Below are 14,211 nucleotides of genomic sequence, written 5' to 3' on the forward strand. Positions count from 1 at the left end.
GTGACACACACGTTTCCTGGGACACCTTTAAAATAAAAGTCCAACACAAACACGGAGGAAACTGTGACAAAGGAGGACCAACGAGACAAAAACCACTTTTATATTATTTCCTAATGATTTGTGTCTGCTTTGCTTATCATTGTCATACGTTTATTTGGCTTTTTTTTAGGTGTTTTGTACATTTTTTCCTTTTTTTCTTGGCTCCATCCAACTATGAGGAACTTTTTGTCTCTTTGTAGCTGTTCTGTCTCTCTTTGCGGTCTGTGTCTTTCCACAGTTGTTTTCTTTCTGTGTATTTTTTGTGTGTGAGCTTAGTTTTTTTTCTTTCTTTGCATATCTTTGCGGTTCCTTTTGTCTAAAGGTGGATTTACGGTCTTGGATTTGTATCCATTTGCATAAGTATTTGCCTGCGGACAGCCTCGCGCACCTTCGCCAACATGTAGTAGCTGTTTGTTGTCACCAACAGTGGCACAAACAACCATCTGTGGGTTGGTGTCGCTTGTGCTTTAGTGGGTCAATAAGTTGCAGAAGAGCGAAGTTCAAATGTAGAAAAAGCTGAAGTTAAACTGAACATTAAAAACGATAAAAAGCATTCGCTGCTCTGTTGTCTGTGCTAAACTCAGCTGTCACTCAGCTACATCATCGAGCTATGTGGCTGTTTTTTCTTTGTTGGAGCATTGTACACAAGCAGTTTTCCTGGGCCCTCCAAAGGCAAATACCTGTGCAAACAGACACAAACGCAGCACCCTGATGTGTCATGTGCAGTCCTGCGGCCTTTGGGCCGGTGCTCAGCTGTTCATCGCATCGTTTCTCCTGCAGAAAAAGATCTACAAGTATCGCAAGGTCCTAAACAACCCGAGTCGCTGGGACGTGGCGCTAAAGGAGATCAGAGCGCTGGTGGACATGGCTCTGACCTCACCGCTGCAGGATGAATCCATCCACCAAGCTCCACTGCACATCATCTCCACCCTGCTGGCTGAGGTAGCACACTCACTCGTGTTGCGTGACATTGCTGTGATGATGTCGTTTCCTTTAAGGTGGAGAGCTTCCATCGTTAGACGTATTGTTAACTCCGTACTCATAATTAGTTCTTCCTTATTTTTGATTTTTTCCTTTGCAGAACTCAAACCTCAGTCCTCAGGATCATGAAAACATCATCGTGGTAAGTTTGCTGTCACTGTGCACTAAACTGATATTTAACAAGTTTATTAATCGTTAACAAGCTTCAGTTGCTTTGCTCGTTAGACTGAAGAATATAGATTGTCCCCGTGTCTCTCTTTATGCTAGATTTTTTTTATTTGTGTGTTTTCGACCGTGGCGGTCGATACCCACGCGGTGGTAACTGGGCAGAGCAGGGGGAGCTTGATGCTTAGGGAAATTGCAATGTTTGTGTAGCTCACCTGTGGCCTGTTTTCACACAGCTCCTTCACCTGACAGCATGCTGGCTCTGGGCCTGTGTAAATAAGAGATATGATATGGAAATAGTCACCTGTATGTGTGCGTTTGTGTGTGTACATGTGTGTTTGTGCAGGCCATCGCTCCTCTTCTGGAAAACAACCACCCTCCACCTGATTTGTGCGAGTTCTTCTGTAAGGTGAGCTCTTGTGCATCGGATGCTGAACACGTTTCTTCTGTCGTAAATATTGCAAATAATTAAAAGCGCTTCCTTGTTGACGCCCGTCGATCTCGTGTGTTGCAGCACTGTCGGGAGCGACCGCGGTCGAGCGTTGTGATCGAAGTGTTCACTCCTGTGGTTCAGAGAATCCTCAAACACAACATGGTGAGATCGGCTGAGTCCAGTACCGCTTTTCTGCACCGTTTTTATCTTCTTCTTATTTTAGAATTCTTAAAGTAATTTTTTAGGAAGCAGAAGATTTTGCAAGACCAGTGATTCCCAGCAACGATAGATCTGCTGTAAAAATCTTTACTGGTTCCACGTAGCCCATGACGACGCGCATTTTGCTCAATGAGAGAGTTTAAATCCGTCTGCTGTCTTCAGTTCTGTGAGAATTTAAAAAGCATGAATGAATGAATTGCCATGTAAAGTTCCCACAAGTGTCCATAAAGTCCTGTACAAGCCCTTGGTTCATGAGCAGCAACTTAATAGATAGAAATGGTGATTAAGTAGAAAGAGCACGAGAGATGTAATCAGTGTGAGTCTCATCTGTCAGTGGCTCTCATAGAGAAACCTAAATTCTAGTTGTCTTTAATAAACGTGTATGCAGTAGCTAATGAGAATAAGAAAAGTTTTTATTTCTGCATATCCTTTATTCATCATTCAATTTTGTATTTTGGATGATATATTCCTAACTCTGCTTTTGGCTGTTGCTGACAGGATTTCGGGAAGTGCCCTCGTCTGCGTCTCTTCACTCAGGAGTACATCCTGGCTCTTAATGAGCTCAACGGTGGAATGGAGGTGGTCAAGAAGTTTATTCACAGGTGAGCATGTGCTGCTATAAATCTGTAATCCGTGACTCAATAACTTCAGACTACAGCCTCTATTTAAAGATGCAGTGAGGTGGGATTTAATTGCTCTGGAGGCCACAGCTGTAGCTCGCGGTTAGGATGGCAGGATGTTTAAAAAGGGGGAAAAACGTTTTTGGGGCATTGCCTTCAATACTGGGTAAACATGCTGCGCAGACCAAAGCCAGACCAGTCTACTGGAAACCAGAAATAAGGCTACGGCGAGCCTGAGAGAGGCCGTGTGTTCAGCTGAGCTTTATTGAGATGAAAGTTTTAAGAAAAAGAGAAAAATGTTGCCAAACCATCAGATTGTAATTTGCCTGAACACTTGGACAGTTATTTATTTATTATTATTTATTTTATCAATAATATAACATCGAGTTTGATGACACTGAGTGTGTGTGAGGTGTGTGTTTCTTGTCCACTTGTCCTCGTGGTAGGAACTGGGCACCAACTCTACAAGCTCTTTGAAATCTCATAATAGACAATATAATAACACATAAGTAGCACATTAGTTTTTTATTTGAATGATTCACAATCCAAGAGGAAGTGAATATAATTTGAAGCCAAAGGCTGTTGGATAAAATGCAGCACACTGCAGATATTTCCCGTACGCAAGGAGGAACTGAATCTGTGTGAAAACCAAAGAGCGGTAGGCCAGCAGTTCAAAGTAACAGGCCAGCATGACCTTTCTCCTCACTGCGTGAGACAAGCCACTCACTTTTACCAACCTCTACACTTCCTGGAACTGCCGACTAGTATTTTGAGCCAAATCGGTAGCATTTCTGAGCTAACACCGTCATTGTCTTGTCCTTATCATCTCCAGCGTGACAGGTGTAGCCCGCTACACTCATAGTAGAATCACTAGCATTCCTAGCTATCCTTTACAGGTCACTAGTGACTGGCATTCCTAAAGAATTCAAGTATACAGTGTTTTGTTTAAGTGCAGGTGAGGCTGTACCCCCAGAAAGCTCGTACACAGTTACCATGTACAGGGAGTGCAGAATTATTAGGCAAATGAGTATTTTGTCCACATCATCCTCTTCATGCATGTTGTCTTACTCCAAGCTGTATAGGCTCGAAAGCCTACTACCAATTAAGCATATTAGGTGATGTGCATCTCTGTAATGAGAAGGGGTGTGGTCTAATGACATCAACACCCTATATCAGGTGTGCATAATTATTAGGCAACGTCCTTTCCTTTGGCAAAATGGGTCAAAAGAAGGACTTGACAGGCTCAGAAAAGTCAGAAATAGTGAGATATCTTGCAGAGGGATGCAGCAGTCTCAAAATTGCAAAGCTTCTGAAGCGTGATCATCGAACAATCAAGCGTTTCATTCAAAATAGTCAACAGGGTCGCAAGAAGTGTGTGGAAAAACCAAGGCGCAAAATAACTGCCCATGAACTGAGAAACGTCAAGCGTGCAGCTGCCAAGATGCCACTTGCCACCAGTTTGGCCATATTTCAGAGCTGCAACATCACTGGAGTGCCCAAAAGCACAAGGTGTGCAATACTCAGAGACATGGCCAAGGTAAGAAAGGCTGAAAGACGACCACCACTGAACAAGACGCACAAGCTGAAACGTCAAGACTGGGCCAAGAAATATCTCAAGACTGGTTTTTCTAAGGTTTTATGGACTGATGAAATGAGAGTGAGTCTTGATGGGCCAGATGGATGGGCCCGTGGCTGGATTGGTAAAGGGCAGAGAGCTCCAGTCCCACTCAGACGCCAGCAAGGTGGAGGTGGAGTACTGGTTTGGGCTGGTATCATCAAAGATGAGCTTGTGGGGCCTTTTCGGGTTGAGGATGGAGTCAAGCTCAACTCCCAGTCCTACTGCCAGTTTCTGGAAGACACCTTCTTCAAGCAGTGGTACAGGAAGAAGTCTGCATCCTTCAAGAAAAACATGATTTTCATGCAGGACAATGCTCCATCACACGCGTCCAAGTACTCCACAGCGTGGCTGCAAGAAAGGGTATAAAAGAAGAAAACTAATGACATGGCCTCCTTGTTCACCTGATCTGAACCCCATTGAGAACCTGTGGTCCATCATCAAATGTGAGATTTACAAGGAGGGAAAACAGTACACCTCTCTGAACAGTGTCTGGGAGGCTGTGGTTGCTGCTGCACGCAATGTTGATGGTGAACAGATCAAAACACTGACAGGATCCATGGATGGCAGGCTTTTGAGTGTCCTTGCAAAGAAAGGTGGCTATATTGGTCGCTGATTTGTTTTTGTTTTGTTTTTGAATGTCAGAAATGTATATTTGTGAATGTGGAGATGTTATATTGGTTTCACTGGTAAAAAGAAATAATTGAAATGGGTATATATTTGTTTTTTGTTAAGTTGCCTAATAATTATGCACAGTAATAGTCACCTGCACACACAGATATCCCCCTAAAATAGCTCAAACTAAAAACAAACTAAAAACTACTTCCACAAACATTCAGCTTTGATATTAATGAGTTTTTTGGGTTCATTGAGAACATGGTTGTTGTTCAATAATAAAATTATTCCTTAAAAATACAACTTGCCTAATAATTCTGCACTCCCTGTAGTCCTCTAGCATCAGCTTAGAGGACGAGTATCGTTAGACTCACACTGGATTTAGATAAGTTGCAAGTCGTCCTCTGACCTGCACGTTTGCTTTGCAGCATGCACGGGCCCACAGGCCAGTGCCCTCACCCACGTGTCCTGCCAAACCTGGTGGCAGTGTGTCTGGCTGCCATTTATTCCTGTTATGAGGAGTTCATCAACAGGTCAGTCACGCCCATATCCACACGCAAACAGTATCTGCTTCTTCTTCTGCTTCTTGTCTTTTCCCTGAACTCATTTAATAAACGCTTACTCGTCTTACCACCTTCACATTCGTCCTTCTCTTCTTTCCAACTCTCACTCAGCCTGTACGCTTGTTGTTGCATCATCTCAGAGTTTTCATTTTGCACTTTTTATACTAGAGAAAGCTCACTGCACAGCATTCATCGAGAGTATTTACACCATTGCTTCTAAGGCTCCTTTTTGCTGCTGTTCCAGCAGACGGGTTATTCTGTTGTTTGCCTTCACGTTGTCATTGATTAGACAAACACATGACTGGTAATTTCCCACATCTTGTAGGACTAATATGAAGGAAACGATACAAACACCAATTTGCAGATGTTACCAGGAAAGCAGACGGTAACTGTTTCGATCATCAGACCACATTATGCCATTTATAGCCCTAAACTAATCTGCAATGTTCCAGAGTGCCACAGAAATACATGAGCAATTATATACAAAAGAATAAATGGAAAGTAATTAAATACATAAGCTGATTATGTTTATTAAGAAGAATAACCTGAGGTTTGTTGGGTTCTTGCAGGACTATTCACAGTTTCCAGTTTTGCTTCTTATTAAATGCAGCTCAGTGCTTGTGGATGCTGTGGCATCAGCCATTGGTGTGTGGATTTAACATTCAACATCAGCATTTTGGACTTGGTTTTTATTTATTTTAGAACAATTTTTTTGAAATGTGTCTTTCTGGTGTTTCCCATCTGGACTCTTTGGTGGTTTGACGGGCCCTCTCAGCTCATTATCACCATCCCTTTAGCGCTGTTCACCCCAGAGAGGAGCCACTTTTTCCAAAGCACTAACCCACGAAGGAGCTGTCACTCCAGGAAACATCGCTTCTGCCTCCAGCTGCACCTCACCTGCGTCTCTCATCTGCGCTTACGCTTTTTCATGCACGCTCTCCAGCATGACCGATGTTTTCCTCTCTTGCTCGTTGCAGTCGGGACAACTCCCCCAGCCTGAAGGAAATCCGAAACGGCTGTCAACAGCAGAACGACCGCAAACCCCCGATGCCGCTACGCCTGCTGCGGCCCGAACCCCCAACGCCACCTCCTGCCACCATCCTACCGCTCTCTACCACCCCCAGTCCTCCTCAGCCACCTCCCCCAGCCCCCACTAACCCCGTGGCTCCAACCATCCCCATCTCCTCTCCGACGTCCTCCCTGCCGCTCTCTCCTCCTCCCTCCGTCGTCAACTCCAGCGAGATCCTGGTGGAGCTAGAGCGGAACAACAATTCGGCAAACACCAAGCGGAAGGGCGGGCCGACGAGGGGCGACAGCGAACCCAACCTTATCGACTGTCTGCTGGTCAGCCCGGCCGTCAACACGCTCTCCATCCAGCTGCCGGCGCAGGCTGACCGAGTGCTGGGCTGCTTCGCTCTCATCCTCAAGATGCTGTGAGTTAATGCGTCAGTGCTGTAGCACGCCAAAACCATTTTTCTCCGGGTTGACAGGGTGACACTGACTCTGTGTTCTTGCTTTGTGACTGTAGGTCAGACTATGACGACTGGAGACCTGCTCTGGCCAGCCTGCTGCAGCCCATCCCCTTCCCTAAAGAGTGAGTGTTCATCATAGATAATGTAGCATATGTTGCACGCTGCAAATATAATAGGATATGCAAATTTAAAAAAACCAGATAAATCCACCATGATGTCACCCAATGGCTTGAGCAGGCTCCATTCATAAACACACAGACACATATTAGCTGAGTGGGGCTAAATGACAGACTAATAAAAAGGAATTTAACTTCTTTTATGTGTGGAATTAAGACAGCGTAGACAGTGAAGACTACACTTCCACATTTCAGCAGATTAAAGCAACTTTAGTATCCAGTTTGATGAAAACACCCACCATCACTTTGCCTTCAGACACCAAACCTTTTCGTACCAGAGCATTCATTTTTCCTCTGTTTTCACATATTCACATTTACTCACTCATTCATCTTAATCTGAATGACCAAGAAAAAAAGGACAGAACTCGGATTTGGAGAAAAATCTCCAAAAAACGTCTTTTTCTTATTAAAAATGTGTCGAACTATCAAAAAGTATTGTATGAGTTAGAATGCTGGATAATATCATTTATGTTATTAATGATGAAAGACCAAAAAGCACCTTGTGTTCATTGAGGCCACTGAACCTGCGGTCCCCAACCTTATTTGTGCCACGGATAAATACAACAAAATAAAACGATACGACCGAGACAAACTGTGGGATTTTGTAAATATAATAATAAAAGTGAATTCACTGTGTAATTGTGTAACTTTATTAGCAGCGTCCTCCTGAAAATGCGCCAACGACATTCAGAGTAACATCCTCCTCTCTGGTCGCTATGGTAACGCGTAAATATTTCTTTCAAAATAAGACGCGCAGCTACAACAGGGGAAAGAGCCAGGCAAAGCGAGTTAACGATAAAAACGCTGAAAACCATCAATTTCACACCGGAGCCTCAACTCTCGCGGCCCGGTACCAAACGACTCATAGACCGGCCCGGGCAGTGGCCCGGGGGTTGGGGACCGCTGCACTACACAGAGCACTGGGGACTGCTCCAAACAGCAGAGAATTTGGGGTTCCTGCTGTGGGAACGTCAATTAAAACCAAACGTGTGCCTCTGGGGCTGAACAGTGAAGCTGTGCGGAAGCCCAACAAAAACTGCAGTTCCTGTTGTGGCCACTTGAGCCTGGTTCCAAAAACAAGCCAGTCCCCACAGACGCGCTGTCGCTGTCTCTCAGGGTGTGCACATATTTCTGATGAGGACCCGTGGGGGTGTCACTGCTGACGTGGTGAGGTACATTACCGTGCTTCCCAAAGGATCGCAGACTAGGGTGGGGGGCGGATTCCTACCCCCAGCGAGCCCGCTGTTGTTAGGCATAAGTAGCCCAGAGCTGTCTTTGTAATTGGCTGCCTGATCCCGAGCTTCATTAATGGCAACTAGACAACAACTTGTTGTTTCGTTAACTGGGGAACCCACCTGCGCCACTGTTACCTGGCTGATGTCTTCAGGCGTCATTAGGAAAAGCAACAATATTCCCCAGAACCCTTTAGCTTTGGACAGAGTGAGTCATCTCGTACAAAGTGAGAAGCATATGCATGCAGAGGACTAATTAACACATGACAAGTTGTTATTCACACGTTAATGATTCCATAATTATCATCCCATACTACATGAATAATGCCACGAACAAAGAGGGTTTTTTAATAGCTATATGAAGTCTTTTTAAATAATACTTTTAAATGATATTTGAACTGCTTCACTGTGGGATCTTCTTGCTGTGTTTTCAGTCGTGCTCCCACCGTTTCAAAACGTCTGGAAACACCGCGGTCTGCCAGCCAAAGCTTCTGTGATAGACAAACGAAGCAACGGAAGCTGTTTGGTTAACCGGTGACGCTTCTTTCCACTCGACACTTTTCAGTGACCAGCATCGAAATTCTTTACTGCTAGCCAAAACATGTTTTGTGAGGTCACAGCAACCTTTATCTTTGACCGCCAAGATCTAATCGTTCATCCTTGAGCCAAGTGAATGTTTGTGGCAGTCTGGCAGTCACAGACATGACTTAGATGAGAACGAAACATTCTCTGTGAAATCTGTTGAATAAGGTGGAAACTGGATGTTTTATGCTGTAAAAACTAACAAATATGTAAACACGAGCTTTCGGTGCATTCCATGTTATTGTGCACCAGCTAATTATAGTCATGGCTATAAGAAAAGACTGTCAGTTGTAAGGATTTATGTATCAGGACATCAGATGCACTTGATTAAGGCTCCATTAAAGCAGAGGCATCGGCAGTTTGCAGTTCTGGAGCAGTCAGGTGTGTGTTAACGTAACGCCAAGGAAGAAAGACATCATCTTAGAGGAGCAACAGTTGCTGTGCATCAATCTCAGAAAGGTTATAAGGCCGTTTCCAAACAATCTGTAATCCATTGTTGTACAGTGAGAAAGATTCATGACAAAAAATCCAAGGCAATCTTCAAAGGCTTAGATAAAAGGTTAAAATACAGTTAATTGAATAAGTCGGGCTTCTTTGGAAGGCCTGCAGGAGAACGCCTCTTCTCTCTGAAGAACATGGCAGCATAGCTCAGGCTTGCAAAGCTACATTGCAGAAAATGATTACATTACTACATTACTAAAGCATTTGAATTAGATTTTGTTTAATACATGCTGGCACAGTGTAACATGTCAGGTTTTCTTGGATGTACTTTCCTAATTTTAAGACCCGTTAAGGATTAGATCATTTATTAAGTGTCGATATGTAAAAATCTTCCAATAGAAAGTTTGTGCTTTCTTTTTACTGTGCTTGTATATTTACAGTGACGCACTGATGAGCACCAACATGGTTTTTCCTAGAAAAATGGCCCTCCGTGTTATGACAACAGTGGGGGGGACGTTCAGTAGCATTGCTCCATCTTTTACAGATGGTCTCTGGTTGTCATTGGCTCCTCACAAGAATCTGATCCACTCTGCAGATCAGAACCTGTGGCATATTTTTATAGAGGAAACAAGTGCGAAGTACACACAGAGTCAAGTAATTCATTCATGACTTTCTGTGCAGTTGTGCATCGTAACAAAAATGCACAGTTGTCCCAGAATCCCTGAATTCATCTCCCAGCTCACCAGGGTGTCTCGGCACGCCATTTGGGAATCGCTGATAACAAACAGTTCATAGAAGTCATGCGTACAAGTGCAGGGAAAGTCCTAATGAGCTCTGCACTCCCTCTGCATGTGGACCGTATCCACCAACACAAAGTAACACCATGCCTCTGTGTCAGCAGCTTTACATCACCGTTAGAGAAAGCGCAGACGTGATGTCAGCTTCCAGAAAGGCACGGATGTGCCATAAAGATCAGCTCTGAGTCACGCTGCATGTAAAAATGCGTTCCTGTATTTAAGGCTGTAACACCTCACATATCTCTGTCTTCTCTGCAGGGCTCTTGCACATGCCAAATTCACAAAGTAAGTAACCGAGACGTGCTCCTGATAAATGAGGTGAACTCGAGCTTTCAAACAAACTGACCTTTGTGTCTTGATATTTCTGTCTCTAAACAGGGAGCTGAAATATGTCATTCAGAGGTTTGCAGAGGACCCTCGGCAGGAGGTGTGTGTGTGTGTGTGTGTGTGTGTGTGTGTGTGTGTGTGTGTGTGTGTGTGTGTGTGTGTGTGTGTGTGTGTGTGTGTGTGTGTGTGTGTGTGTGTGTGTGTGTGTGTGTGTGTGTGTGTTCAGGTTGATCTCTGCTTTAAGCCTAAGAAAGGAGAGTCACCTTGTATGTGTGCTTTCCAGGTCCACTCCTGCCTGCTCAGCGTGCGTTCAGGGAAAGATGGCTGGTTCCAGCTCTACAGTCCAGGAGGCGTGGCCTGTGATGACGACGGAGAGCTCTTTGCCAGTATGGTGAGTGTATGAACACACATGCACACACGTAAGCATCGACACAGTCATGCTGAACTGTAACGTGACCCACCTCCTGCTCTTCCTTCTATCCTCCAGGTTCATATCCTGATGGGCTCCTGCTATAAGACCAAGAAGTTCCTCCTCTCTCTGGCTGAAAATAAGCTGGGCCCCTGCATGCTGCTGGCCCTCCGTGGAAACCAAACCATGGTGGAGGTGGATGATCTTTCTACCTTATAACCATGAATTATGTCCTGCTCTCCTAAATATATACACATTTTGCAGTTGTGTGTCTTTTTGTGGATTCTTTGGGTCACTGTGGGGTGTTTCTACACTGCTCCGTGGTTGTTTTTATTCTAACCTTTTTGGTCTTATTGCATCACATCTCTGTAATTTATCACTTTCTGGTTGTACGTTTTCACATTTTGGTCATCCTGCTCATGTGGTGGACACTTTTGACCACATTTCTGAGGCCATTTTTTATCTCTTTGTTTTTGTTTGTGGTCATTTAGTGTCACCGCAGTAGTTTGTGTACAGATTTTATTTTAGTCTTTATCACTTTATAGATTTTCTGCATCACATTTGGTTTGTTGCTCCTCAGCCTCACTTTCCGGTCGTTTCCTCACTCTAGTAACTTTTTTTTGGCCACACTGTGGCCATATCTGTCTCACTTTTAAGTCACTTTACCTCTTTATGTGGATGTTTCCAGTCTCGTTTTAATCATTTCTTCTTTTAAAATTAGTATTTATTGCTATATTGTCTTGTTTTTGTTCATTTCTCCACATCTCGCTTTCTGATCATTTCATTATTTTGGACATTTTGACTCTTTGCGGTTGTTTTGCATGGCATTTTGGTCATTTTATTCTCACCTTAGTCTCTGTTTGGTCCACCCATGTGCAGTTTGGGAGTTTATTATTACTATCTGGCATGGCTGTAGCTCAGGAGGTAGTTTAGGTCATTGACTAATTGGTGGTTCGATCACTGGCTGCTCCAGTCCGCATGCCAAAGTATCCTTGGACAACATGCTGGATGCCAAGCTGCTCTAAAAGGATTAATTGGAGGGTGAATGTGAGTCTTAGACATAGAAAAAAGTACTTGTGTGAATTTGTGAATGAGTCAGGTTGAGGTGATTAAGAGTAGAAAATCCATTTACCAACACTGGGCTGCACTACGTGTTGGTTTCATCGCATGTTCTGGTGTTTCAGTATATCAGCAGCTTTAACTTGTGCATGACATGTTTCCAGATCCTGTGTCTGATGCTGGAGTACAACATCATTGAAAATAAAGACACCCAGCTGCAGATCATCTCCACCCTGGAGAGCACCCAGGTGGGGCTCCGCATGTACGAGCAGCTCTGCGACCGACAGAGAGAGCTCAAAGAGCTGGTGAGTTCCAACTCCACCTCTCACTCCCATTATTTAGTAGGAGCGTCGAGGCCTGCAGCCGCTGCTGCCGGCGCACTGCTGCGGCGCACGGAAAAATAAAGTCACCAGCTTCTCATTACTGCAAATTCATGTGTCGTCAGTAACGCATGTGACCTGGCTGTAGATAATTGTCAGTCTGCAATTCTAACACACTGGTGATGGTTGTTGACAGTCTGAGAGGTCATGCACACATTAGGGACAAAAGGAAGACATAAGGTGCATTTACACGCATCCACATGTTAAATATTATGTGTATGAACACGTTTGGATATAAAATCCTGCCGTTTACTCTAAAAATCTTTGGAGGTTGTAGTTTTTTCCTTCCTTCAGAGCAGCAGCAGAGACGGGTGATGGAGAACCTGATGATAATAATAATGATAGCTAGAATCTGCAGAAAATACATGCATGTGAAACTGCCAGTGTGCTTACAATGTATGGTTGTCACACACTTTTCAAATTCACAGTAAAGTTTAGACTCTTGTACTCTTCTCCAATTATAAAAGTTTGTGTTTTTTAGTATATATTTGATATGAATGTCACTACATTTCCTGAGACGATTTACACAACGCACATTTTATATTTAAAAATCTGAAAAAGACGGCATGTTATGGAAGCAAAGCAGTCTAAATCTGTAAAATTAACAACTTTATATTAAAAAAAGCGTCTGCTTGTTACTGCTGCCATAGTTGTTAAAATAAGCGATAAAACAACACATTTATCTAATATTTGCTTAACATACGTCATTTACGCCGATATGTAGACTCCATTTATTTGCAATTCAAATAAACATGTCTATATTCCAATACTTATCTCGCCTCCTATTTAAAAGGCCTTCCCAGTAACCAGCTGTTTTCTTTATCACCGTTATCTCTCAATAAACTCGAAATGCAGTGTTACATAATTGAATAAAATGGATGTAAGGAGAGTTTGTGAGTGAAGGAGAGAGAATAGAGCTAAAACAAAATGCCGTTTAAGATTAAAACGTAATAATCTGTCTCCCAATTGATGACGCAGAACTGAATTTCATCAGCAGGTCATTACTGTGCAGGCCAAAATCTTGCCCCAGAAACACCACGTTTATGTTTTGTAGGAGAATAAGTTTTTATCAGTGGTTCTAACTGAAGCAGGATGGGAAGCATTTTTAAAGCATCTTATTACTGAAATTAAACACGAGGTGATCATAGACGTGCCTCAGTGGGAAACGCCTGCAGCTGCTCACACGTGCCATCTACTGTTAGCAACGATTCCTGCAAGGCCTCAAGCTCAGACGCCATCTTTCTTTCTATTTTCTCCTCAGCAAAGAAAAGGAGGCCCTACCCGGCTGACTCTGCCCTCCAAGTCCACGGTGAGATCACACCGCTGACACAGACACCGTCTTAGAAAAGAAGCAAAACTCTTGATTTGACTCTTACAATAACCTGTCATCACCTCTCTAGGATGCGGACCTGGCCCGCCTGCTCAGTTCAGGTTCTTTTGGGAACTTGGAGAACCTGAGCCTGGCTTTCACCAATGTCACCAGTGCCTGTGCTGAGCAGCTCATCAAGCTGCCTTCACTCAAACAGCTCAACCTCTGGTCCACACAGGTAAACGGACCCAACACAAACAGCTGCACAAGGAAATCATGACTGTCTATGAGTCTACAGATGCCTAACAGCTGCCCTTTCCTTGCTTTGTTCCATGCTTCAGTTTGGGGATGCAGGACTGAGGTTGTTATCCGAGCATCTGGCCTGCCTTCAGGTTCTGAACCTGTGTGAGACTCCCGTCACTGATGCTGGTCTCCTGGCGCTCAGTTGTAAGACATCTTGCATAGGAAGCATTTTTATGACACGGTGAATGTCCTTGATAGTGTGTGTGTCAACTCTAAGTGCAAATGTCTGTTTCAGCCATGAAGAGTCTGTGCAGTCTGAACATGAACAGCACCAAGCTCACAGCAGACACATACGAGGACCTCAAGGTAATTCAGTCAGTGTTAAAGGTTCTTTAAAGGTTCCTGCTGTTCTGTTTCTGTGTGGCACCTAATGCTAAATGAATGGAAAAAAGCACGCCTCGGGACCTTTATCGCTTTGAAGAGAGGTCTTATATCTGATGTCTACACAGATAAATTTTGAATGGACTGATAGAT

The 14,211-nt window shown here is 43.8% G+C and overlaps 1 protein-coding gene across 3 annotated transcripts in view; it reads left to right on the plus strand.

Annotated features, from left to right (window-relative positions):
* Positions 1 to 14,211, plus strand: part of cmip (c-Maf inducing protein) — a 45,586-nt gene that overhangs the window by 26,247 nt on the left and 5,128 nt on the right. For all 3 annotated transcript variants that reach the window (XM_085464898.1, XM_085464897.1, XM_085464899.1), the window contains 17 exons: positions 820 to 981; positions 1,121 to 1,162; positions 1,532 to 1,594; positions 1,700 to 1,780; positions 2,336 to 2,439; positions 5,116 to 5,220; positions 6,228 to 6,683; positions 6,779 to 6,844; positions 10,209 to 10,235; positions 10,329 to 10,377; positions 10,561 to 10,668; positions 10,765 to 10,881; positions 11,910 to 12,050; positions 13,387 to 13,434; positions 13,526 to 13,672; positions 13,776 to 13,881; positions 13,973 to 14,043. In XM_085464898.1, the coding sequence (XP_085321024.1) occupies positions 820 to 981; positions 1,121 to 1,162; positions 1,532 to 1,594; positions 1,700 to 1,780; positions 2,336 to 2,439; positions 5,116 to 5,220; positions 6,228 to 6,683; positions 6,779 to 6,844; positions 10,209 to 10,235; positions 10,329 to 10,377; positions 10,561 to 10,668; positions 10,765 to 10,881; positions 11,910 to 12,050; positions 13,387 to 13,434; positions 13,526 to 13,672; positions 13,776 to 13,881; positions 13,973 to 14,043 (1,893 nt within the window). The remainder of the gene's footprint in view (positions 1 to 819; positions 982 to 1,120; positions 1,163 to 1,531; positions 1,595 to 1,699; positions 1,781 to 2,335; positions 2,440 to 5,115; positions 5,221 to 6,227; positions 6,684 to 6,778; positions 6,845 to 10,208; positions 10,236 to 10,328; positions 10,378 to 10,560; positions 10,669 to 10,764; positions 10,882 to 11,909; positions 12,051 to 13,386; positions 13,435 to 13,525; positions 13,673 to 13,775; positions 13,882 to 13,972; positions 14,044 to 14,211) is intronic.

This window comes from Copadichromis virginalis, linkage group LG7 (assembly GCF_057382275.1).
Source record: "Copadichromis virginalis isolate Kocher_CV1m ecotype Utaka linkage group LG7, C_Virginalis_male_GT1.1, whole genome shotgun sequence".
NCBI classification, from domain to species: Eukaryota; Metazoa; Chordata; class Actinopteri; order Cichliformes; family Cichlidae; genus Copadichromis; species Copadichromis virginalis.